The 27,463-nt window shown below is 46.9% G+C and overlaps 2 protein-coding genes across 5 annotated transcripts in view; one reads left to right on the forward strand and one right to left on the reverse strand.

Annotated features, from left to right (window-relative positions):
* Positions 1-22,631, reverse strand: part of LOC135919096 (protein argonaute-2-like) — a 48,288-nt gene extending 25,657 nt beyond the window's left edge. Inside the window, exons 1-3 of one of the 2 annotated variants that reach the window (XM_065452825.2) lie at positions 22,302-22,631; positions 7,111-7,297; positions 1,185-1,421 (exon numbers count right to left, since the gene is read on the reverse strand). In XM_065452825.2, coding sequence (XP_065308897.2) covers positions 1,185-1,421; positions 7,111-7,165 — 292 coding nt within the window. In that variant the 5' untranslated portion in view covers positions 7,166-7,297; positions 22,302-22,631. The remainder of the gene's footprint in view (positions 1-1,184; positions 1,422-7,110; positions 7,298-22,301) is intronic. The other variant, XM_065452824.2, reaches the window with a different exon arrangement.
* A 1,200-nt stretch (positions 22,632-23,831) lies between these two features.
* The window catches only part of hdm (meiosis specific with OB domains hold'em), a 61,443-nt gene continuing 57,811 nt past the window's right edge, over positions 23,832-27,463 (forward strand). The window contains exons 1-4 of one of the 3 annotated variants that reach the window (XM_065452805.2): positions 23,832-23,925; positions 24,028-24,151; positions 25,110-25,259; positions 26,456-26,531. In XM_065452805.2, coding sequence (XP_065308877.2) covers positions 24,028-24,151; positions 25,110-25,259; positions 26,456-26,531 — 350 coding nt within the window. In that variant the 5' untranslated portion in view covers positions 23,832-23,925. Of the gene's footprint in view, positions 24,152-24,772; positions 24,834-25,109; positions 25,260-26,455; positions 26,532-27,463 lie in introns of those variants that run through there. The other 2 variants (XM_065452804.2, XM_070524454.1) reach the window with 2 other exon arrangements.

The raw sequence follows: 27,463 nt of genomic DNA on the forward strand, positions 1-27,463 counted from the left end.
ATTCAGGCAAAGCCTCGAAGATTGGCAGCTGCAGTTACATCTCAGAGGTGCAGAAAGGCGACCACAGCAAGGCCTCGGAGATTACCGTCTAGTGTGCAACCCTCGAGGCCATACTTGATGTCTCATCAAGGTTGCCAGAGGGGATAACAGCAGCAGAGTTGGCATACGCTACAGCCACGGACAGAGTCCATATAATCGAATGCAGAGCTGGCGGCTGTCTGAAATATCGGTTGTCTTTACACATTAACTCTACGGGCCATTGGCAGTGCCGCAAGCTGTCCGAATGACCGAGCATGTCCAGGTTATCCGTGTCCGATTTATCAGTTGGCGACTATACCACCGTGCAGTCTCACTAGTGTTACCACTGCGTGGTTGTTGCTACCGGTGCTAAGGAGACCTTTCTCAACTGCTTCCCTTGTAACAGCTAGCATTTTGAGAAGCTGCGCCTCTGGTTGAAGAGCCGTTTTGAGACATGAGAAGCCTCATATGTTGAATTCCAATGGTAGATTGCGAGCGCTCAGCCGGATCACGAACGGAGCGCGTCGCTCCGACTGAGATCGCTCTCATCTGCTCACACCATATCTGCGAAGGGAATGCGTGCGCTCCCACGGGGGCACTTCGTACAGGAAAATCGAGCGAGAGGGCACTAGAATAGAGAGAGGAACAAGCGCTTGGAACCGCAACCCACCACCCCATTTCACTGTGCGTGTCAGAAGAATCATCGCTCGACTTGGAAATTGTAAGTCGGAGCTGTCTAGGAACGCGAACAAAATCGCACGGCGCGAAGCATCGTCCACGTTTCCCATGTCCGCGACCGGAAACCGGCGACCGTGACAGGAAGCAGAGGCGGGTGAAGGAAATACGTCACGAGAACTTCCGGTCAAATCTGCCGATTTCGGCGGTGCAAATATTTTTGCTCCACGGAGCAATCCGGGATCAGCGGCTGGTCCCAATCTGCCAATGGAACACACATCTCATGCTCCCATTCCGCCATTGGAATAGGATTGCTCCATACAGAGCAGAAAAACTTGGATCTGGATCTGCCATTGGAATTCAACAATAATGAATTCTACAGTTCGCACACCCAATTCTCACCCCAAACTCAGTGATGAAAGGCAGTGTCTTCCTGAGCGTCAACTAGAAGTTGAATTGCCTTTCACTGTTTTTGTAGCTAGTACATTCACCTGGTGGTTGTTCCATTTGTTGAGCAGCAGCCGGTGCTCTCTTTCCACCCCGCCGTTGGGCACCGCCACGTTGTGCCTGGGGCTGCTGCTGTTGTGCCTGGGGCTGCTGCTGTTGTGCCTGGGCAGCAGGCTGTGCCTGCTGCTGCTGTTCAGCCTGGGCAGCACGCTGCTGCATTGACTGCATAAATGATACATCCTGGCCTTCACCAGGCCGAGGTCCTTGTCCCGGCTGCTCATCTGAAAAGTCAAACAAGTGGGGACATGAACATGAGTTGAGAAGTGGGCTCAGTATTTGATGAGGCACGCACAAGTCATAGGACAGCCAGTTGATTATATAGCGAAGCACATGACCAATTTTGGAGCTATGTGCTAAAGGGACATTAAAGGAAAATGCAAAGTTGAGTTAGATTGATAGATTATTCGTCTAGAAGTCTATAATTGCTTTGAGTGTGCCAATATCAGTGATGCTACTGGCCCATGCCATTTCGGATCAGCTTTTGGGGCAGTCAAAGATGCATTTTGGTGCAGTAAAATAGATTTTCGGAGCAAGTTCCTGACATTTGCAAACTATGTATATGGAGGTTTTTATTGTGGGCAAGCCATACAAAGAAAGAAAAAGTCGCTGGCTCATAACCTCAACTCAAATACAGTGAATTGGATATTACCCATTCGCATAGGGCTAGCAGGTTCCAAAATGTGCTCAAATGCATTGTTTTGCACTAAAATTGCACAAAATGCCACCACACCACACTTGCATGGGTGCCGCCATTTTCGTGTACAAAAACAACCAAGTGCCGCAAGTGATCATGTGCGCTGGACACATGTCCTGGCCGCCATCTTGTCTGCTGATGACCCTTTGAAGCGGTACACACGTTGCTACTGACATGCGACTGTTTTGCACACCTACTAGGTGAAAACGTAGATTGTTGTTCGAAACGCACGTTCAGATTGCCTTCCCCGCAGATGACGACTTGGCACAGCCTAGGTCAATCGCACGAGGCAAAACTGAACACAAACTGAATGTCTGAATGTGCGTTTCGAACAATGATCACCGAATGCGGCAGTGTGCCCCTCAGTGAGAAATATGCAGCAAAAACAAGGAAACCCACATCCCACAGACATGGAATTGTTTATGGCGTTTGAGATGCCGGTCGCAGCATGGAGTGCCACGCATCAGGCCGTGATTGAACAATCGTGTGGGAATATGCATCCCTTGCGCCAAGAATGGTGGCTTTCGTGCCACCCATGTGTCCGCATGGTAATCTCTTGCATGAGCTTTAGTTGCGTTCGTTCTGCGAAAGCAGCACTTTAGTGCGTCCATCAGCTATTGAGCGACGTCCACCAAAACTAGCATTTAAGGCGACGATGCCAGTCGTCGGGAAATATATAGGACGCTTCTCTGAATATTTCTATAGGCGTAAAAGCCGACTCATCAAATGTTTCGAGCAATTATTGTCACTTTTGTAAAAACCTGTACGTTGTATCATAGCATTCTAAAAGACACGCTTCTCGTCCACTTTGTTGTCCTGTGTCTCGTGCTGGTAGTATGCTGTGAACTTCTATAAAGAAGACCATGTCAATATGCGCTATCCATAATGCAGGATCGTAGGCCTATGGCAGCACACTTGCCGTAGGGTTCTTCACCCTTCTGCTCAGCCTCTCACGCCGCTCACGGTTAGCCTGTTTTACGATAATAAGTAGTGTATTATTAACGTTATTAGGTAGTTTTTTCACTGCAATTTATACCAATCATCCAGATTTCTCAAGCTAGTCATGCATTTAGCCTGTATTAGATCAACATTGTTACGACGCGCTTATGGAAGTCATTTTAAACTAGACTGCTCGGCCAGAGAAAGTACAAATGAAAGCCTCAATATTTATTCCAATCTGGTACTCCTAAACAGATTGTATTGGCACAACTTCATGCCCGCTTGCATTTCCTGTAATTCAGTGCTCGGAGCTGGAAAAACTGCTTCCTTTTCTTACTGTCGATAGGCTGCTTCAATGTCGATAGCAAGCTATAATTATTCATTTCGAAAGTGTTAAGCAATGAATATATCTCCAATCTTATCCATGCGATTTTGTTCCACGAACACAAGTTTTCTTTCTCCCTCTCATTGACAGCCATGGAATGAAACTACACTTTCTTAAGTATCAAGATGCAAACATTGTGTAGTTAGGGCAAACTACACAATGTTAGCATCTTGATACGTGTCATGCTGTTGAAACCGCTTCATGCTATACACCCTTGCAACATTTGTGTGTGTGCGTGCACAAAGATTTGGATGTGAAATGAGCAGAGCAGAGGTATTCTGTGCAGCCTCTTGAATTCATTAACTATAGTGCAACAGAAATACAATGGACAAGAACAAAGTGAACACACAGATTGCTTCGTTCTTGTCCATTGTCTATCTGTTGCACTTTAGTTAATAATGGATGCACACCAACTTGTCCAGTTTTCAGTTCTTATGTCTGGCTCATAAGCCCACTTTGTTTTGGAATATCTGCATGGCAACGTATCCTGCAATTTAATTTTTGGCCATGTGCTGGCAAGTCACGTGTCAATCTCCCGATTTTCCTGACAATCTCGTGTGATGTGCAAGCCAAGACAGTTTCTGGTGAATCCATGCAGGTGTGCAGGGTGTCTGCAAATTTGCACTACAAGTGCTGCTTTGATTGCTTTCAGTTCAGCTTTCTAAGTGAAGGATGACCTGGAATGGTACTCACTTATATGGTGTTTAATTTTATGTAGTGTCATACTACTGCTACACTGCTATTACCACATCAGTGTACTAGATGTGCCCGATTGCTTGCATCTTCATGATTAACAACCTCCTCTATGTTTGGCAGTTGCGTATAGTCTCCTGACCCATTTGTTTGCCCCCATAATGCATGGTATGGGCCTGTTGTGTTCACATGTCCCTGAGGTTGTGTTTCTGAAGTAAGGGGGTAGTCGTCTTTGCATCTCATATGCTAGCTGGCATAGGACCTTGGGACCAGGTTCCGAGCTCTTGAGGCAAAGAATTTGTGCTGCAGGTTGCAATTCTACTCTGTCTAGGTGCTTGTTTGCTCTTTCTCATTGAGGTCTTCAAGCGTAGTAAAGTTGGAAATACCTGTATGCCTGTAGTTGAAGAGTTATATTTTGTGCACTGCTGGTAATTCATACCGTACAATACCTCGTACACAAGCACATCTGCAATTTTCCATAGTATTTCTCGTATTTTGCTTCATGTAGCAGGATGTAGCGGAGTTTGCCTCTCGGCGTAGTTAGGTGCAATTGGCGCAGTAGTAGCATCACTGCAACACACTGCTTCATTATGTGGAAAATTCCCAATGAAGGCCTTGCTACTGCTCCAATTTGAACCACCCGTGCCTAGACAGGCGAATTAATGTTGTATCCACATGACCTACCTCGATGTCGCTCTACGAATCAGCCAGTGCTGAAATCGCAAGAGGTGCTATAGTCCAGAACAGGTGGCACGACTTTAATTTTCTTTTTTCTTGCTTGCAAAAGCTGTTCTCACTATGAATGACAGTTTCGTTATTAGAGAAGCCTAACCTTTCAATCAGCCCAACTTAATATTTGCCATGGTAACAATAAAATTCAAACAGCGCTAGACGACAGGACCAGAAAGAGGAGGAGACAAACACAGCACTGTGTTTTACCCCTGTCAAGCGGGCAAGTTAAGTGCACTTACGGCGAGTGCACTCGGTTTTTAAGTGCACTTTCCCAAATCTTAACGTCGCAGCGGAGTGTACTCTCAGATGAGTGCACTCAAGACCGAGTACGCACTTTGCTGGCCGAGTACGTAGCCTCGCCGCCAACGCTTTCAACGACGCAAAATATGATGCATAGAAAAAGGACACAGAAGTTCATTTCAGTTAGTGAACAGCTTTTAACAATATAATTTGTGTTTAGCGAGAAGCAAAACAGCACAATAAAGAAACGAATTTATCATGTACGCAACTAACGGCGCGAGAATGACGCGGCACTGCGGCGCCGCCATGTTCATTCAGTTCCTGTTTATTTTGGTGTGAAAGCGTGCTGACCACGCCGGTCGTGCTTTGAGCCGTGTGCGAGGCATTTTGTAGTGTAGCTAAATATCGAACTCGACGTCTTTGCTCACATATACTCGCTCGTATTCTGTTCTAGCAGGATCAACTGCCGCCTCGCCGCAGGCCACCATGTTTTGGATTTGCTAGGCATTCGCCTTGGCCAGCATTGACTTGCAACAGATTTATAATAAAAACGTCTTGGTTTTTTGTTGAGACAAATAGATGAAGTTTGTTTTTATATATAATTCTACTTAAAACAATCGCTTTTTAGCAGCTTTCTCTTGTTAATTTACATCTTTAAAAACACGCTCTTAGTCTGTCGCCATTTTTTTTTACTGGGAGTACACTCTGTTTTCCCATTAAGAAGCGCGTTGCCTAAAGTGACTCAAGATCCAGAAGTGCACTCCCAGTAAGTGCACTTAACTTGCCCGCTTGGCAGGGGTATTTATCTCCTATTTCTGGTCCTGTCGTGTAGTGCTGTTTGAATTTTATTGTTACCATGGCACACCAACTCGCCAAATCCGCTGCCCTTAATATTTTTCCTTTAGTGTTCTTTTGAACAAACCATCAACGTCTTTGTCATTTACAGAACGGACATCTGCACATGGGCCAAATTCTATGCCAGGAAATCATTCAATCTCAATTATCAGTGTGCATCTTGATGTGACACAAGGCACGATGAGTATTTCTTCCACTAAGACCCAGAATGAAGGAAAAGGAGCAAACGTGCCGACTAACACAACCTGTAGAAGACAAAGTGAAAGCAACAGAGACTGCCACGGAAAGCTTAAAGGCAATTGTAGAACCTTGTAGATAATATAAATACAATTCGTGCCCCTGTGTAACCACTGCAGCTCTAATCTACAAAGCACGTGCATAACATACCTGAAGAATGGCACTCCTGAAAAATGAATGTTGCCATGGCATAGTTTCATGGCTGTTTCTGCATGCATTATAAATCATGTAGAGGTGAGCAGCCTTGTCTAGAGCATGCCACCAGGGTTCTGTAGACTAGACAAGGCTGCTCACCTCTGTACATGCTATTCGATTCAACAGATGCCCCAAAGGTGCACCTTGGCTACTACCATCTGTGCGAGTTTCCCAAATGGCACTATACTACTGTGGGATAGTGGAGTGCAAGACTTGATTGTGAAAGCAGTCACTTCTGCACAAATAAATCTTTAGGATAAAATCGCAACGATTGTTGGTTTACTTGCAAGACATCTTTCATTATTGATTGCATTAATCTGGATCAGCAATCGTGATCCTAGTACGGAGGCACTACCTTGCAATTGCAACCTTTCATTTTTTGTTAACTTTTTCTTAAATATTTTGTCGACGTGGATAAAGCGAAACTACCACATTCTCTCGTCAAACAGTAAAGAACAGGGTACATTTAGTATATAAGTATAAGGCAATGGATGGCACAGCGTATTAGCTTCGGAGAGTTGATTTGGGACGTTCTATTCGAATGCTATTCCTTTCTGCGCCTCAGCGGTCAGAGTAGCACCCGACCCACATTATCACCGAAACTGGCCAACCATGAGTGGTGGATAATGGAAAAGGATTAGAATGGAGCAAAGCAAGTACATTATACCAACCCTGCAGTACCACTAGACACTACACCATCCTTTACATGTGCTCAAATCAGCTTGCATGCGTTAAGGCTTGCAATAAGCTGGCAACAGCTGTGAGCATACTATAGATCTTTGCATTGAGCAGTAGTTTAATGCCAACATTCCACTGTCCTTGCCTCTTCACCATTTGAGAGGGGACCTAGACTGCGATGAAGACAGTGATCCAGACTTCGCCGAAATGTTAAGCCACACAAGTACGGCAGCCCGAACGCTGAAGCCACTAAATTTCTTGCCTATAACAGATGACCTCAAGAGTGCTGCATGATGCCGTAATCCTGGCTGCTCCATGAAGGCTTGGCATTGTTACACATTGTGTGAAGTGTTTCTGCATTGAGGTTGATCCCAGTTTCCAGTTTGATTCGAGGAAATCCTTTCCATATTCCCTCACGTTCCATGATGCATTAGTTTGAAATGCTTGATCTAAAGTAACAAAAGAGAAAATGTATGACATGAAAATGAATGCATGTGCGTGTAATAATGATTAACTAAATTAAAATTTAACTCTGGCATTTTCTATGCCAAAACAACAATATGATGAGGCACGCTGTGGTGAGGGGCTCCAGATTAATTTCGACCACCTGGGACTCTTTGCCGTGCACCCTATGTACAGTACATGGGGATTCTTGCATTTTGCATCCACCAAAATGTGGCTGCCATGGCCAGAACTTAATTCCACGTCCTCTAGCTTAGCACAGGAATGCTATAGCCACTAAGCCGTCACAGAGGGTAATAATTGATTTCTATTTGAACTACAAGCAAGTAAAACATTCATTAATTAAATGGACTACGCAAGCCCATCCACTGAATTTATTAGCATTATATAATAAATACTAACGCACAGTATTTCTCAGGGCACCAGAAGATAATTATGGTATGACACCTCAATTCCTTGAGAGTGCCACTAATTGTAACCTGTTATGCGATCAGTACAAAACATGGAAAACAGTGCAGCTCAAATATGAAAAAGGAGACTCGTCACGTCAGTGAAAGGGGAGGCATCAGTCACGTGGTGTTGTAGAGTCCACCAATCACCTCAGTCTTGTGGCTAAAGGCTACACCCTCATCACAGAAAGCTGCCAAATTCGCCCTTCCAATAGCTTGCTCCTCTTGGAAACGGAGGGGGACATTCTCTCCCCTCTGGTCAACATAGTGTGTGCCAATGGTATCTGGTACCAGGAGGCCAACGCAACAGGTTTTGACATGTTGAGTCTCCTCTCAGGTTTAAAGCCGTGCTGCACTTGGCACAGGTTTTGAACAGGTCGCATTAGTGAAGTGCAGTTAGGAAATTGAGGCTCCATAGCACGATTACTGGGTTGATGGCTATCCGCTAAAGGCATAAAAAGAATTTCATTTTTATTGTAAATAATGGAGGATAATATCAGCTGAACCCTAGTTGAGTCATCTCAATGCATTCGCGATTATACAGATGACAGAAATAAAAGTGTAAATATGAACAGAATAGAATTTATTGACAGGAAAGGTCAACCTGGGCTGGTGTGCTCTAGTCTGCTACTCTGCACTGGGGAAGAGGGAAGCAGAGTGAATGTACTGGGATGGACGATGACAAGAGAAGTGGCGAGTGCTTATGTATATGAGACAGTTGCCTTGCTAGAGCCACTCATCGAGCTTGGCGTCCTGCAGAAACTTCAACAACACTTCAACACGCATTGAAGTTGCAGTGTCAGGCCATGGGCCGAGGACAGCTTCCTCAACAGTGGTTGCCTGCAAATGCAGGCTAGGAAACCTTTCAATGTCCTAAATATGCATAGAAGCTTGCTTCTGTGCATTTGAGAAAGGTAATTGCTCTTGTGAGCAAAGTAGAGAACTATACTATATAATCATGTGACAAAACTGACTCATTTGCAACACTTTATGGCCTACAATTTTAAAGGAGCACTGACACATAAATTGTAAGTCGAGCTAACGTGCGATATCGATTTATGTGGGCACACACACACAAACACACACAGCCTGCAAAATATAAACGGCGAATATAGCCTAGAACATATTTAAGATTAATTTTAAAGTGCGTGTGCACGCTTCAAAATTGATCTTAAATGATCGCCAGCTCACCTGGCAGCCAACCCCTAAACGTAGCTCCTCACGACATCAACATTAAGGAAGGGGTGTTAACAAGCGAGAAAACACTGCATTACGAGTTTGCGTTGCTATCGGGGCGAGCCCTGCGAGCAAGTTTCTCGCCGCTCCGATAGCACCAATGTTTTTTTTTTTTTGGCTCTGATGACAGTGCTGAAAATCAGATAAAATTTGTTTCCGACACAAAATAACTCACGAGTAAAGCGACCTCGAAAGTGTGCATGTCACAAAACGTTGCTTAAAATAGTAAATGATTGGCGTGACTGACTCGCAAGCGGTCAGCGCAGCCGCTGCAGCAATAGTGTGAAGCGGCTCGCCTGGCTGTTTTTTCTGACCGCTACAAACGCGGTCAGGAAAACTAACTGTATTGTCACTTATAAGCGACTTGAATGTGCAGACTGATTGTATTGATGAATATAGGGGTGCGATCTTGTACGCGTTCCAAAATAGAACGGAGGCGGTCCGTTCCACCGAGCCGCACACGGTTGGTCAGTTTGAACGGTGAAGAACGCCATGACGTCAATTGTGAAGTGATATCGGCTGTCAATCATTCCGTGTTGTCTGCTATCGGACGAACGCAACGGAACGGACCGCCAATTTCGCGACGGAAAGAACGGACCGCCTCCGTTCGAGTTTGGAACGCGTACAAGATCGCACCCTAGGTGTTCATTACGAGCTGCGAACGGATCGCATGTGCCGTCGGCCTCGGATCCCACGGCCAACAAGCCTATGCCGTTTCGTAGCGATCGCCAGCTCGCCTGGCTTGCTCGTTCGCTACTGTTAGCGTCGATGAGCGGCAGAAGTGGTTAGAGTTCGTGCGCGCCACTGGACGCTTAGAATGGACCCCGTTGAAGAGCAGCCAGATTTGCTCATTTCGAGCGTGCCTGGTATAAACAAAACCTGCCGAGCTTAAAGCAGTCTGATGAGCTTCCAAGACTACGTACCCCCAAGCCTGATGCTGCGCCTACTTTTACCCCGCCTTGTGTCCTGCTCCTGAATATGCTTGATTCCCAAAGCGCCCTCTACGAATGGTTCATACTACTTGCAGCATTGTGTACGCACGCATACTGATAGATGTCGCTGGCCGCACTTTCAGAGTCGCTGCTTTCTAGTGGAACCAATCAAAAGTGGTTAGTCACGTGTAATTCGGTGGCAACTCCTGCCTGCAGGAAATAGTCGCCACTGGAGGACGAAAACAAGGACGACGACGATGGTGAGGACATCGCAAAGCACAAGCAGACGAACTAGCAACACGAAGCTTGCGTGCCGACAAGCGGGCTGGCGTGCGTGCGTATGTACGTCAGTTTTGTGTGATCACATGCCCAGCTGTGTTTACATACCTTCTTTGGCCATCTCGCTCTGTGAAACCGAAACTTGCCCTGGTCGCTACGAACATGACTCCAAATAATTATCTGTCGTGATCTGAAGCAAATGATGCTTCGTGCCGTGATGACTGGGTCATTAGGTACTTATTGCAGCGGAAAAACCAAGATTGAAAATTTTTGTGTTAGTACTTCTTTAACTTTCGTCATTCTATGGAGTTATTGAGATCATAGTGTAGGTGGTAAAAAAAAATGCAATTACCTTTCAAGCTTTTTAACTCTTTTCCATAATAGCTGTCGCAGTTGGATCACAGCCACACTGCAAATGAAGTTTTTATGCGGTAGACAAACTTCTTTTACTCATTTTGTGCAAACCACTTGGCCGATCAATAGTTATGTGCCACTTGTGCAGAACAAGTTTCCCCTCACACCTACGCGTACAAAGTGTGGCCACAATGTTATCGTGCTTGGACTTTACACGGAATATCATAGCGACGCTGACGACAGAAATTCACCTGGATTACGCAGGTGGAGTGCAAGGGGCTAGGGAAGACTAAGAAGAAGAATGGAAATTAAGGCAAGGAAGAACAAGACAAAAATTTCTACAGTAACTCAAGGGGCAGTCTTACAAAGACTGCAAAATCAGAAAAGATGACTCGAGATTTGTGCATAGCGAGCAAAACTACTGCAGAGAGAATTGTGCACCTCTTGTTGGAATATCAAATTATGCAGTCCATGCAGATTTGAGGTTTTAAGACAATGAGTGGGTAAGCATTAGCACTCACTGTTTTTCATCCGATATGAACGAAAAAGTGCTTTGTACATAATGGAAGGAGAAAATGAGGACAGCTGCTAGCTAGACTCAGCACCCTTTTCGAAACATTTGGGATTTTTTTTTGTGCACTGGCTACACGAGTGTAGCTGGTGTAGGAAGTCTTAATCTTTGTAGAAGTGTAGCTTTGTCAAGCTGTATACATGAAGGCATTTTTTATAGTTGTAACTACTTTACATACAGCCATTTTGTTGAGTGTAGGCAGCAGACAAACAGGCTGGTGTTGCAAACGTGTGGCACCATTTTGTCATCAACTGTTGGCACTGTCTGTATGCATATGTGGTGACAAGTGCTGGAGTGACCGTGTGTCGTAGAGGAAGGAGAGTTAGGTAATATCCCAGGAAGAAAATTATATTCACAAACAGGGTGCATATTAGACTCCACGCTGCATCATATGCATAGAGAAGTTGGTTTCATGTGCTGCACATTCGTAGTGTACTTAGCTGAAGTTTGTCTAAATCTGTTGCTGAAAGGAAACTAATATGTCTGCTTTTAAAGCTCAGGCAAGGGCATATACACAAACCGGTGGGTGCAAAGTGAGATGTCAGGCTCTTATCTGCTGAGAACGCGCAGCCTGCAGACTGGCTATGGTCCAGTCAGCTAAGTAGCACACAACGTCACAGCCTCTGCAAGACACTACACTCATATGGACATGTCTATCAACACACACATTACATGTGTGTGTGTTTGTGTGTGTGTAAATTCACTAGCGCAGTACACAAAAGCAAGGGACGATTGATATATTGGTGGGGCATATATAGAGAGGAACCAGAGTGATCTCGAAGGAGTCTTAGAATGGTGTAATCATGGATTTATTATAAATACACTAAAATGCATTAAATGACACTAATTTAGATAGTGTCTGCTGAAGTGTAGTGGCACGCTTCATTGAGATTCCCTTATAGCGGTGTCACATCGTGATGGGGACCGATCTGAATTGAAATTCTGAACTGCGATTGGCTTTCTCGCGCTTATTGTGGAAAGGAGCCAATCACGACCGAGAAATTCGATCTGGATCGAGCTTGATCGCGATCACAACTGCGCCGTATGACTCGTATTAATTATCAATTACCAAAGATGCAGCGCGTAGAACCACCTGCGGCAGTTCGTCAGGTGGCTTCGGCAAATAGACTTTAATAAAGCTCTTGCAGCTAGGGGACAGTGGACAGGAAGGGTACGCCGCGAAGGAGTGGCGTACCCTTCATACCCTAAATTCAGACCCTAAATAGAAATTCCGTTTCCAACAGACACTATACTTTAACTCTCTCTCAAATGCAACAAATTTCATTAAAAGCGATCCAGGGGTTATCTCAGAAAAGCATTTCTGCGTTTTGCATGTATTTGAATAGACCGCGTCGGAACTGGGCCCGAGCTAAAGCTTTCTGCTAAACAATTTGTCGAGGGATCACATACATGAATTCATGGATCAAATACATACTGCATTGTCATTGCCAAAGATGCTGATATATTTTTGAAATTTGTTTGTCTATTTAAAAAGTGAAGAAAATATCACACGAACTTTAGAACTGTATCAGTTCAAAACCAGCAAAGCAGTGCATGCCGCTGATATGAAAAATGTAAAGGCCATGAAATGAACAAGTCAATGAACAATGAACAAGTCATTCAAGAACCTTGTTTACATCCTTGTACATATGCAACGGCCGATGAAACATCTGAATAACGCTGTCCTTTGCTCCAATATATTACGCAGGAGCAGGTGTCACCGGTCGTGTATTATGAGTAATTGCCCCAAAATTATAGTCACAACAGAGCACATATAAAAACCAGAATTTTTGCTAAGTATACGAGGGCCAGTCAAATGAAAGTGAGCCAATGCGAACATATGACAAATGGGGTACCTTATTTAAGATTAGTCTGCATGAACAATTAGACATTTGTCCTATTGACTAACAAGTTGCGTGATTCCCGCCTCATAAAACTCCTTGGGTTGCTGCTTCAAAAAGTCTGTGACTGACTCTTGCACGTCATTGTCAGACACGAATCTGGTTCCCTTGAGCAGTTTCTTCAGGTGCCCCGAAATGTGGAAGTGGCAAGCCGACAGGTCCGAGCTGTATGGCGGATGTTGAAGTGTTTCCCACTTGAACTTTGCCAGTTTTGTATTAACCACATCAGCGACGTGGGGTACAAGATGACCCCATTCATCTATATTCCCCGTCATTTGTTCTTGATTGCGACACGCAACCAATCCGGCGTTTCACAATATCGCAAATTGATACTCTTTAAATATCTGGCAAATTCTATCAGTAATGGGCCCCGACGATCTAAAAAAAGTCAACACCTTTCCGGCGGAAATGACTGCCTATGCTTTCTTTGGGGGTGGCAAATTCATATGTTCCCCCGTAAGCTTTGCCGTCGTGTTTCAGGTTCTTAGTAGTGGCATCATGGTTCGCCCCAGATCAATATTGCAGACAAGATGTCATCCCCATTGTCATACCAGATCAGATGAGTCAAGGCAGTGCCAAAATTCTCCATCTTCTGGCGGGGGTTCAACATCTTGGGCATCCATTGCGCACACAAGGACCGATAACCGAGATGTTCATGAATTATGGCGGAAGCAAAACCGTGGCTGATGTTGGCACGCTCTGCCAGTTCATCAATGCTTATCCTCCGTTATTGTCTAATCAGCTCATCAACCTTTGCAATTGTGTTGGGGGTGATTGCACGGCGACTTTGGCCCGGTCTTGGATCATCTTTGCAACTTTCACGTCCTTCGAACCGTTCGCTCCAATGCTTCACAGTCGCCAATGAAATCGGATGTTCAACGGACACGGCAGCCCTTCGGCAACTTATTTCTTTTTACGAAATACCTTCAGCAGTCGAAAACCTCACAAGACCACGCTGCTCAACTTCTGGAGCATCCATTACGTCACACAACCATGTTCAACCGAGTGTATGAGAGTATTAAAGAATATTTATCCTCACACCTGCATGTCACTTTTGTAAATGGGAGATGCTTGTGTGCTACGCGCATGCCTTGCAGATAATGAACCGAACCATTATTGCGCAGGGTGGGTTGGTTCACTTTCATTTGACTCGCCCTCGTACATTAGAAATGTGAAGATATAATGGAATATACAGGTGCCAATATACAAAGATACAGCTTGATAAAGGGCAACAAAGTGTCACTGGAAACAAAGCTCATGCACGTATACACAAAACCTCGCAACAAGATATTTAAATATACATATAAGTGTCCAATAAATCTATGCATCTCAGAAAAAGCCGAGAGGAGGAAGAAGAAGTGCAGCGTTCATAGCTTGTGTTTTCATCGGCTCCGTCTTCTCGAAATGTTTTCGCCGCGATTTTCTGTGCACACCAGCCCTAATTTTGTACCATTCGAACTGTGAGACCACCAGGACTCTGTAGATACCAAGTTATCAGGTGGGACATTTATTTTTCCGGGACCGCGACCACTTTTGTGTTACGATCACGCCGTCGCCGCGCTAAGGCTAAGCGCGTGCGCCAGGTGCTCGGCCTACATAGGCTACCTGGCACGTTCCCGCGCGTGTCCGTGCGAGCTCTGCTACGACGCACAAGCCCCTGGCCAAATCTTCGAAGCATGGAAGTCCAAGTATGTGGCAAAGATATTTCCCCAGAAGAGTTAACCACCGAGATGGGCTGGTGTACGGCCCGTTCCCGTCGGTGTACCACCCGTCGCCCAGACGAGCAGCGGTGCCGAAAACTATCCCAAGAACAACAACCTAGGACGCAAGACTCTCGCTCTCGCTATAAACCCAGGCAGCAAGTTAAAACTCAGGTTCTCAAGGCCGGGCGCATGCTCCCACTACCAGCAAATGAGATCAAGATCATCGTCAGACCCAAAGGAGCACTCAATATTTCCAAGGTCGGCAGCCCTACTGTGACTGCAGCTATTCTTCAAGCAGCGCAACTTAGCTCAGAAGACAGTCAACACGACACAATATGCTCGAACAACCAGCAAAACATCATGGTGATCAGCACGCCCAGCCCGCAAAATGCGGACCGGTACGCAAGAATCAAGTCCATCCAAGTCAACGGGGTAACCCACGAGGTCAGCGCGTATGAAGCCGCCCCAGATAATACCACCAAAGGGGTCATCAGAGGCATCCCTCTCACCGATGACGCCAGACAAGTCGATGCTAACATCATAAATGATCGCAATCCTCTAGCCCTGGCCGCAAAGCGAATCGGTTCCACCACGACCATCGTCATTGCCTTCGACGGACCTGACGTACCATACATGGTTCGGTATGGCGCAACACTAATCCCATGCTCCCTGTACCGCAAGCAGATCGATATCTGTTACCACTGCGGCCGTCTCGGGCACCGCATGGACGTTTGCCCGTTCCCTAATAACAAGATCTGCCGGGGCTGCGGAGCTCGCAACCCAGATCAAGAGCATCAGTGTACACCCAAGTGCATGTTGTGTGGTGGACCCCACCCCACAGCGGACAAATCTTGTACTGCCAGATACAAAACGCCGTATGTTATACGAAGACGCCTCGGAGAACGCCGAGTAGCACAGAATTCAGCCCTTCAATCAGAAGATTTCCCGTCCATGGAGACCAAGCACCGGTCCCGGTCCCGCTCCCTCTCCAGACCGAGGTCGGATCGAGGTCGGTCCAGATCAAGATCCACGTCGACTCCAGGAGCCAGACATACCTCAGAAAAGGTGAGCTTCGCAGAGGCCCTGACGGGCGTCTCGCGAGAGGGTCACGTAAAATCCCCCCCGCTGCCTAAACCCAACACAGACAACACCGACATCGAACACCTTAAGAAAGAAAACGCAGTTATGCGTGATTTAATCCAAAAGCTTACCCAGGAGGTTCACAGCCTCAAACAACCCAAAACCCAACCTACACCTAACACCCCAGAACCCGCTAACAACAGCCAAACTGAAGAACTCTCAAGACCAGCCCCCAAAAAGCGTGCCCTCCAAGAAGGAGCTCAGGGCCAAGTACGCTCCGAGGTCAAGGATATGCTCGTAACGCTCCAAAGCACGGTGGAAGCTTTACAGAATTCTCTAATCGCCCTTATGCACAGAGTCACCGCCATGGAAGCTAATATTCAAACCCTTTTCACACAAACCGCTTCCACCGCTCAAACCGTAGCCATGGACACCACAGGAGCCGTCGCCGCCACCCTGCCACCTGTGGCATCCCCTATCCTTCATCATGGCCCACACTAAAACTGACACAACATTGTGGCAGTGGAACTGCCGAGGCTACCTCCATAAACAGCCCGTTCTCCGTCAACACCTCCGTACTACTTCATGTCAACCCGACGTAATCTTGCTCCAGGAAACGCACAATACTCCGGTCAGCCTTCCAGGATATCACTCTTTCACTGCGAACAACGCTCCACACGGAGTCTCCGCACTCGTTCGAAAAAGAATTACGGCAATCGAACACAATCTCAACGATCGGTGCACCGAACACCTCTTCATTGAGCTCATCCCGCACAGAAAAAGAAAGGAAGGAATATTTATCCTCAACATCTACAATACTCCATCTCAACGCCATAGCCGATTTCTAACCCTCTTCAAAAAGGCCCTTAATATCGCAGGCAGCAGCCCCCTTATCATCGGAGGTGACTTCAATCTCCCGCACACAGGATGGGGTTACAGACACAGCTCTGCTGCAGGTCGTAACTTATGGCAAGACTCCCATGATCTCGGGCTTACACTCATCACTGACCCAGCCTTCCCCACTCGCCTCGGCACTTCTACTGAACGAGACACGACGCCAGACCTCACGTTCACCAAAAACGCAGACAACGCCCATTGGCGCAACACCCAACACGACCTCGGGAGTGATCACTGCATCATCGAAATTACTCTCCCACACCTAACAGCCGTTATGGGAAGAACGAGGGACTTTACTTGGACGGACTGGGATGCGTTCCGTAAACGCCGTGTAACAGCAACGACGGACACTCCCATTACCGACATAGAATCATGGTCATGCGATCTACTGTCCGATACTAAATCGGCCACCCGCATTATCACAACAGACGCCCCGACTGAGCGCATGGACAGTAGACTCGCTCACCTTATCGAGGCCAAATCATCCATCCTCTCTAGATGGAAGCGACAACGGCTCAATAGAAGACTCAGACGGAAGGTCGCACTTCTCAACAAGGAAATTGAAGCACACTGCCGAGTTCTAAGTCGACAGCAATGGACAGAGCTATGTCACTCTCTAGACGGGCAACTCCACCAACCCCGCTCGTGGAAAATCCTCAGACATTTGATTGACAGCACCACCACCCACTCATATCAACAAGATCGCCTCGCCAAGCTTTTATTCACAGAGAGCAAGACGCATGGCCAGGACCACGTTAAGAATAGCTTATGTCGAAAGTACATCCCATCTGGGCCCATTCAACCTCACGGCCCATACACAGGGACCTCCAACCCTGCCCTTGATGAAGATTTCAGCTTGGCAGAGATTCATGCTGCCCTACATAAGCTGAACAGCCGTTCGGCGCCAGGCCCAGATGGTGTTACGAATAAAACACTAAGAAATCTAGATGACCCCTCGGTGCAACAACTCACCGAATACATCAACACCTGCTGGCGCCAGGGATCCATTCCCCCGACATGGAAAACAGCCAAAGTAATTCTCATCCCCAAACCCGGTAAGCCATCTAGCCTCGCCAATCTCCGGCCCATATCACTAACTTCATGTGTAGGCAAGGTCATGGAGCACGCACTCCTAACCCGTGTAAACACTCACCTCGAAGACACATGTGCTTATCCCCACTCGATAATCGGCTTTCGACAGCATCTTTCCACCCAAGACGCTATGCTCCAACTTCAGCATCAGATCCTAGATGGCAAATCCCGTCACACGAAGGCGATCTTGGGCCTCGACCTCGAGCGCGCCTTCGATAATATAAGGCACTCCACCATCCTTCAGCGCATCTCCTTGCTCAACCTTGGAGAACGCACTTACAACTACGTAAGTGACTTTCTATCCAATCGGAAGGCCTTCCTGTCGGTCGGAGACATTCGATCGGAGGAACTCTCCCTCGGCAGCACGGGCACACCACAAGGCTCTGTCATTTCCCCAATACTGTTTAATCTGGTTATGATTGGATTAGCCCAAGAACTACAAAAACTCGACGGCATTGAACACACCATATACGCCGATGACATTACAATCTGGGCTGCAAAGGGCAGTGACGGCCAAATCGAAACTGCCCTACAAGACTCCATTGACGTCGTAGAAAATTATCTTGAAGGCACGGGACTCCGCTGTTCCCCTGAAAAGTCGGAGCTTCTCCTATACCGTCCCACACTCCGTGGACGCCCCTCGCGGGGCTCCACGACTAAACGCCAATACGAGGAAATCGAACTCCACTTGAGTGATGGCAGACCCATACCCGTGGTCCCTTGCATCCGCGTTCTTGGTATGACCATAGAAGCCAACGGAGCTAACTCTACGGCTATCTCAAAGATCCTTCGACAGACCGCCAATACATCCAGACTGCTGAAACGAGTGACCAACCGGCGAGGGGGTATGAAGGAAGACAGCCTCATCCGCCTTGTCCAATCTTTTATCGTCTGTCAGATTACTTATGTTGCGCCCTTTCTCAACTGGTACAAAGCTGAGAAGTCTAAACTGGACATCATCATTAGAGGAGCCTATAAGCAGGCCTTAGGACTACCCAACCACACCAGCACGAAACTTCTACTACAATTAGGTATCCACAACACGCTAGACGAGTTAATCGAGGCCCAACGTCGATCTCAACTAGAGAGGCTTACTCTCACGGAAACGGGCCGCAGCATTCTAAACAAGCTTAATATAACCTACCATCGTCAACATGGAGATAAACACCCAATACCACGCGACATTCAGCAATGGATACACGCCGACCCTATTCCGAGAAACATGCACCCAGACTACAACAAAGAACGCAGGAAGGCACGAGCTACTTCCCTCATCAAAGCTTACGCCAACACCGCGGGCGTCACCTTCGTCGACGCAGCTGAGTACCAAGATGGACGGCGCTTTGCGGCGGTTACCACAGCAGCCGGCTTGCTCCGACATGCTGCCAGCATCATTACCAAAAATGCCGAGACGGCCGAGGAAGTGGCCATCGCCCTGGCCACTCTTGACCCAGCCTGCCACACCATAGTGAGCGATTCTCGCGCAGCAGTCAACAACTACATCAAAGGTCGCATTTCTCATCAATCACTCCGCATCTTACGACAAGCCCCGCATTCGTCTGAAAATCAGATCACCCTCGTCTGGATCCCAGCACACGCCGGCGTTGTCCACCCGCACCTCACCAACCTCAACGAGGTTACACACTCCGTAGCACGAGGACTAGTCAACCGTGCCGGAGACTGTGCAGGTGCACCCACAGGACGCGACCGCCTTACAAGATACAACGACCTTGTAAAGTCACTTTACCTCTCAAGAAGAACCTTCCCCACCCCTCACTGCAAGTTAAACAGGGCACAGGCAACCACCCTTCGCCTGTTACAGACGAATACATACCCCTCCCTCACACGCTATCACACTATATACCCCGACATCTACCCGAGCCAGACGTGCAAGGTCTGTAAAACTGAATCGGCAACACTCCCCCACATGCTGTGGGAGTGCAAACACCAATACCAAGACCTTAATCCCGTGACCCTCTCGTCGAGATGGCACGCCGCCCTGCGCAGCTCCCACCTCGACGACCAACTCTGGGCGACCCAGCAGGCCTACGAAGCGGCGAAGAGGCAAGACCTCGACGTCCCATCGTGGGAGGCCTAGGCCCAGCCGACAAAACTGCTGGTGCTTATTAAAGTTCACTCTCTCTCTCTCAGAAAAAGCCACTGTTATAATGTGTCAAACAAGGCAAATAAACATGTTACGCAATCACAGAATCCTAAGGCCCGCCCACCCTCCTTCCACTTCCCCCGATGTAAAGCGCGCGCCGGAAGGCAGCACGCATGCTCCCCACTTTTTTCCTCGCACATACACCATGCGGCGCGTGCCATGTTATCACCCTTGGACTTTATACGAAACACAAGGGCGACGGCGATGACAGGAATGTGCTGGGAGTGTCCATAGAATTGCTATCGCAATAATATCGTAAGAGTATCCGGCAACTGAAGCGTCCCGTGGCCCATTACTTTTCGTAAAAGAAGTAACAAAATCGAACTTTCACCATGCAGGAATTTGCTGCGTCGCAACAATGTATTTTTTTCTTCCTTTTGAGGCGGGGCCACCGAAATGAACCAACGCAAATGAAAGCCTGTTAGCCACAATCGAATGCCTACTTTGGGCACCTAATGTTGCTACCAAAAGAATATCGAAGAAAACGCGAGACGCTTCGCCCACAAAGAAATGTACGCATGCTGCTCTGTATCCTACAACGGCGAGACAACATATTCCAGAGAGGTTGTGCTCAGGTGAATGCGCTGCAATCCGTCGAGTCCCCACAGTGATGGCGGCGAGCGACCATTGTTTCTTTTTCTAGTCTGCTAGCTAGAAAATGTCCAAAACTCGAAGGCGAAAATCCACTCGGCCAGAGAAAACCGAACGTGCACCGACGTGCGCCACGCGGTGGTAGGGGCAGCACCAGAAAAAGGCATGTGCTCTCCCTGGCTCTGGCAGCCCGCAGGTAGGGTAGCGAGAACAAGAAAAAAAAATTGAAGAGGCTCAATGTGTCCTTGCAAACAAAAGTCAAAGTAGAAAAAATAAATAAGAACGTAGTTACCTTGGCTGGCCTAGTATCTTGACATATATGCTTAATCGTAGACAAAAAAAAAAAAGATTTATTTTATGTGACATGACGGCACAAATGAACCACCACAACGTTTCGTCTCATTGGACTTCGCTGCGTGCTTTGCCAACTTGTCTGATAGTGTGTTGATTGCGCTTGTGTCGTATGTTCCGATGCAAGATTTTAGAAAAGCCAATGAACCTTTGGTGCCAAATGTTTACAACAACATTAAACCCACAAAGTTCCGCAATTGAAAATCTAAAGCCCAACTTTGGAAATGTCAATGCACCTTTCACATTAAAAGTTACAGAGAACTTTATACCCATGAAGTTTCGGAATTGACATCCATGCGCTCCGCAGATTCCGCGTCCTCCGCGATATGCCGCGACGAGCCCGCTCGGCATCAAAACGCCCTTTCTGCTCGGAGGGGGCTCCTTGCATTATGCGACTCTAGGTGCATGGGTGTTACCGCGAAATCCAGCCCGAGTTCGCAATGTTCGCGGTGAAATGTCTTTTCGAGCGTGAAAAAGACATTCTAGAAAAAATCCAGAACGATTTCCGGCGCCGGGGGTTGCTTTGGTCGGCGGTGCATGGACAGCACGAAAAAATTTCGGGGGGAAGGGGGCTGAAGCCCCATAAGACCCCCCCCCCCCATGGCTACGACCCTGCCTCGAAGCACTACGCTTTGAGCGCTCAGATGAACAAACAAAACGAAAAAAAAAAGCTATTGAGAACACAGCAATCTCTCTGACGTCCGGACGACATGCACACGAACCTCCGGTGCCTGAAAACGGCCGCCATTACAGCTGCCATCGAAGCTATAGTTCTGCTTTCAAAGATGAACATTTCAAATGAACTAGGGAGGTCGTCAGCTCACTCTACATGCAAGAGGCGACTAAGGAGCCAAATCCGGACAGTTTAAACGCATTGGAATGGCCGGTGCTTTCATTTATAGCACACCATGCACTTATTGAGTGCGAGCCACGCTCAGCGTAGTCTGGACGACCCCGTGGTCAAGAATTAAACAGCATACTACCTTAAACTGCAGCACGCGGCTTACGCACACAAAATACGAACACGTACGAGTATTACCTCGCGCCAAATCCGCAACATATACTAGTAAGCCGCATTATACACTAGCCTAGTGCGAAGGTGCCCAACGCAGAGTTAGTACGAGGCCTAACCTTTGTTTTTCCTGCCAGTTAAGTGAAAATCACAACACATGCACAAATAGGTGCTCGGAGTCCATACGCAAGAGGAACGCGAGTTCTGGCAATGCCTTCATATATAAGCATGCAAGCATACAGCTATAAGCGTACGCCGCAAACTGACGTTGAGACGCTACGGATGCGGACAGACGCGAAAGGCAGGTCGCTCCGTCCATATCGTCAAGAGACACGGTCGCGCGCTGCATCAAGAAACAAACAATAAATGCCTTTCTCACCGCGGCCACGTCCTCTGCCCCGGGCTGGGCCTCGCCCTGGGCCGCCACCACGCTTGCCGCCCCGCTGCATGACTTACGTCGACGACACTCGTAACCACGCCACTCTCTGGTTTCCAAGCTGACGTTGCTGGCGCTGTCGCGACGCACTGCAGAAGGGGCCTCCTGCGCTGTTTTTGCGTGAACTTCAGCAGGGGCCACAGAGGCCGCACTCCATGAAGACGCAAGCGCTTTTAATAACCGCCGACAACGGACGGGCGGCACAGAGCCCACGCGGTCGAGACGCCAGACGCCATCTGACTTGACAGCCGGCCACAGGACCTTGTATAGGAGCCTCAGCGCTCGCTGCGCCCCCTTAACACTGTGGCTGCTGTGCATGCTGCTGTGGCACTTCTAATTAGTTGTAACCATGGGCGAAAAAATTATGCTGAACTTCTAGGCAATTTACAAAAGTTTTTTCATAGACGTAACTATAAAGCGGTGGCTGTAATGTACAAAATTGCGCGCACGGCGACACCAATTTTATTTTGGCGCCTGCAATGCGGGTCTTTGTGGTTCGGTGCCATTTGCCATTTTTTTCTATGATTAAGTACATTCTGCATACTAGCGAAGTTACTGCATATGCTTTTCCACATGAAGGAAGGAAATAACTTTATTTCCTTCACCTGTGGCCCTCCTGCGGGCTGAAAACGCATGCAACCGGGTCATTGTGGGTGGAAAGCGCACACTAGCAGACGACGCGAAGAGATCGACTTCGGCCTTTGTATCTCTCGCTCGCGCGTCGTTCTTCATCGTGCATTACCAAGTTCAAGCTAATTGCTCAAACAGTTGACCTTAAAGCTGCTCCGAAGTACTTGTAGGCGCCATATTTATACGCCAATTATACACAGTACTTGACAGTAATTCCGTTACACACTAGTTGACCGAAATGCGATTAAAAACTATACTCATTTGAAAGACGTTCGCGGACACACATTCAAAAGTCAGTCCACCTACTAAATTGACAAACAAATTATTAGTTCAGGGTGCCGTGCGTAAAAAATATATAAAATATAGACTTTAGGCTCGATAGAGCTGTTATGGTGTAGTTTGGAATGTCCACAACATGCATATTATTAAGGCAAGCTTGCCATCAATGCCGACTGAAATTATTTAAATCGAAGTGTCGACGTGCATGTATACCCAGAGGAGCGCGTGGCAGTGCTCTCGAAGTTTTCAGGACAGATGTGCGCGCCTGTTGGTCTAAAAGCAAGAAAGACAGATAGAAATTTGAAGCACTGTAATTGTGCGCTCATGAACCTACGTTCTAGGATAGCTATGCGGATGCTTTGGGGCGCTTATCGCAGCAGACGAAAAATACCATGCCTATTCCATTTCGCTTCACCAAACTTTTAGCCGTTATAACATAGCAGAAGACCATTAACCGCAAATTTGATAGCACATCCGTTGGTTTAGTTGCATTAAAAATGTTAATGATAATAAAGAAAAACGCTTTACTGAACAGACAACTGAAACCGCACTTTAACAGGTCCCATATATGCCAGACGAAGTCTGGCTTCACCATTTAAAACTCTAAAAGATACATGACACTAGGAGTCCGGACAAGCTTAAGGTTCGCAAACTTGCAGTACGTACATGAGCAGTTGATCTGAATTTCGAACAATCGCAGTGTGATTTACTTGGATCTGTAATGTTTCCATCTAACGCCAGTGCAAGCGCGTTGTCGCAGATGGAACGCGACGCTGTCCTCAACAGGACATCGATTGACAGGTTGGACCCTAACGCAACCAAAGTAACTGTCTTAGGCATTGTTATTGCTAAACAGGCTGTTCGATCCATCGCTGTCAGCTCGGGTAAGTTTGATAAATGCTGCAGTAATTGTGCCGTCCGTCACAAATGGAACGCGATCACGAGAGGCGCAGTATATAGTTTTCACTTCACAGGACAGAGCCGAATGCATGGCCGAAATCGATAACCAGCAGTGTGGATGAACAATGTAATTTATTCATAACCACAAGCCGTATTCTTGCATTTTGGAGGTACTAATACTTTGACCAGGAGACCGATACTCCTCCATCTTTCCTCTTAACGCACAGCGCACATGACACTGCACAGCTTTCCGGTCATAAAAATATGGCCCTGCAGTCATACTTTCAACTCGCTTACACCGCGCACAATCCTTTAAAAAACGGAATATATATTTTAATGAAACAAATTGTTGGCCTACTGCATACGTCCTCGTAGCCAACTTGAGAGCCGAAAAGGTCACCTGCAAAAAGTTGATATACGCAATTGAGCGAACTCAAAGGTATGGCTGTGCGCCAGGCGGATGTAGGGCCATGCAATGTGGTGCATGCACAATTAAGCTTTGCTATATTCACATTTACATTGCGGAAAAGCTGTGATCTCGGTATTCGTCCTCATGCTTAAGAAGATTAGTGATAGTAGTAATTCATCAAGATTGACAAGAATGGACGCCATACAATCAGATGACTAAAAGTCTGCATAGACCTTTTCCCGGCGCGTCGCGTAGGGGTAAGCGGGGAACAAATATTTATTAGGAAAAAAAAAAGGAACTGGCCTGTGGCCTAAGCGGAGCACTTGTTCTTTGGAAAGAAATGGTCTAGACACTGCCGAATTCCCATTCACCATCTTGACAGTTCTGATTGGCCAACATCCCTGTGACAACAACACCCCTGATAAAGGGGCCTTTAAGTACAGTGTACTAGAATATTTTAAGGAAATAAACTGACCTGACCTGAATATGTCACGTTTCCCGCACCCCCCTTTTTTTTCCCCACCCGCGTACAGCGTCATCGGGCGTCCGCAGCGGCAGCGCGGAGCGCAGCGTCCTCAACTTCACGCTCCGCGACTCCCTGCGCGACACAGTGAACGCCGCCTGCTGGGGCGACAGGAGCCAAGTGGCGCAGGTGGCAGCCGTCTTCCGCATCGGAGACTGTGGTCAGTATGGACTGAATGTATCACGCCGTGGCCTCCGAGATCGCACGGGCGCCGCCGAGGCAATCTCGGAGGCCGCTATAGTTGTTCACGGGAGTCAGCAGAAAATGTCGCTATTGTAATGCTGCCGTTGCTATCGGGCGTCGATTTGTTTCAGTATTCATTTTACGAGCACGCGCACTGTCGGGCGTTTGGATCATTTGGAGTCATTACGCTTTTAATAAACTGCCGTTTCTTGTCTCGCGGTTACCTCGTAAATACCAGAGTTTTCTGTATCTAAACGGCATTTTCATATCAGCTCAAGAGGAGGCCTTTAATAATAATAATAATTAAAATAGAAGATGAAATTATGAGGTTCTACATCCCAAAGTCACGATCTGCATACTGTTTCAACTTCTGGTTTCAGTGACTGCTGGGGACTATGCCTTGACTTAATTGGACTGAATTCAGCTTCGGGTATGGTCCAGTCAAGGGTGGGGAAAGAGTCGCAGCATACAGTGTTATTACTCTGCTGCTCATGTGGCCAGTCCTTGAACATGTCTGAAAACTATAACAGCATGTACTAAACAAGGGGCAATCCTCATATGTTGCCTGCTTCCTTCCTCCCTAACCTGTTTCATACTCTATTTTCAAAGGCGTTCAACAACCAACTCGTCACCAAGCACCAGTATTTAAACTGTAACACCTCTCGTCCCTCAGTTGGCATGAATTTAAGAATTATAAACCCACTGTGTTGGAATGATACGTATCTATATAGTGGCACATTACCCAATCGCCCAAGAATGGGGTACTCCTAATATAAGAAATCTAAGAAAATGAAAGAAGCTGTCGACCATCATATGCTATTACATTAAAAGGTATGTGTGCTTCATGGATACCTATGAAGCAACATTATATGCACAGGTGTTGCTGTATTATTGTTTATGACGCACTCACTGGAACAGCTTTGTCAGTAATGTGGCCCACGTGTCAAGCATCTGAAAGCTCGAGCTTGCACTAGAGAAGCTATTCAGCTAGAAATACACCAAACCTTGTGCAGTGTGGTGGCAGCACCTTTAAAATCTTCCACATGTGCATTACTGTTGGCTTTAGATGTGGACTTTAAGACAATATGACACCAAGAAATACTGAAAACATAACTGCATTATTTCACTGATCCCTGCCACCTCTCCCCTCATAATCTTTTGTGTGATGTGCAGTATGTGTGACCAATGCTGTGGTCAGAAACCGGAATATGGGATCGACCCAAGAGTTATACTCACCTTACGCATCCAGGTGAGTCTACATGCACATTCATTATTGTACAACCGACCACAGGAAGTTTTAAAAGGATTGATGCTGCAAGAATGCTAAGTTTTGTAGTGCCTTTGCAAATAATCTTGGAACTGAGGGGCACAGTGGAGAAGTTGCTTGGGAAAGTGTGCACTGTGCCTTTCGATATTGAAACAGACAAGACGGTTGGAATGAAATTTAATTTTTTCTGCAGATCCTGTGCTCTGAAAACTTGTAGTCGGAAGTAGCTCACAACGTAATAAGTGGTGCACATGTGTGCCCATGATGCCTGCTTACATGTGTAGATTCTTTTCCGTTTATGTCACCCCTGCTTTTTGAAGGAACTGACAGCTGTATCCTTACTTGTTCCCTTACTATGACAACTACCTCCCCCCCTCCCCCCCTTCCCCCCCCCCTCAAAACACTTCAGACTTCCCTCACCCTACTCCATGCAGTGTTACTACCGGTCATTAAGAAATTGTGGCAGATTTTTGCTTGAAAAATCAGGAAAAATCAGAACATTATTTGGGCTGACAAAAGAGGTATTTTAAAAGAAGTTTTTGCCGGCACGAATCTAATGACTATTGTTGCTTCTGCTTTGCGCCGTCTGGGAGCAATAACTCAACATAATAACCCCCTAAATTCTTAATGCTGTGCGCGTTTTGAAAAACCGCATAGTGAACAAAGAATCTGGAAGACCATAAGTATTTACAAGACGCCCTTTTCCAAGCTTCAAACTAGTTTTACGAGGGCCTCAGATGACATCTGATAGGTGAAATCTGAAGCGTGTAGTGCGTTTTGGACCTTATGCTTAAGCCCAATAATAGAAAAAATCACATATTGCTTGTGCATAGTAAAAGGTTCACTGTGCTTTAGCACCTATCTATTGAAACAGTATAAGATTTTGTAGAAAGTGGCAGAAAAACTTTTAAAAT

Source organism: Dermacentor albipictus, chromosome 8, assembly GCF_038994185.2.
Source record: "Dermacentor albipictus isolate Rhodes 1998 colony chromosome 8, USDA_Dalb.pri_finalv2, whole genome shotgun sequence".
NCBI lineage: Eukaryota > Metazoa > Arthropoda > Arachnida > Ixodida > Ixodidae > Dermacentor > Dermacentor albipictus.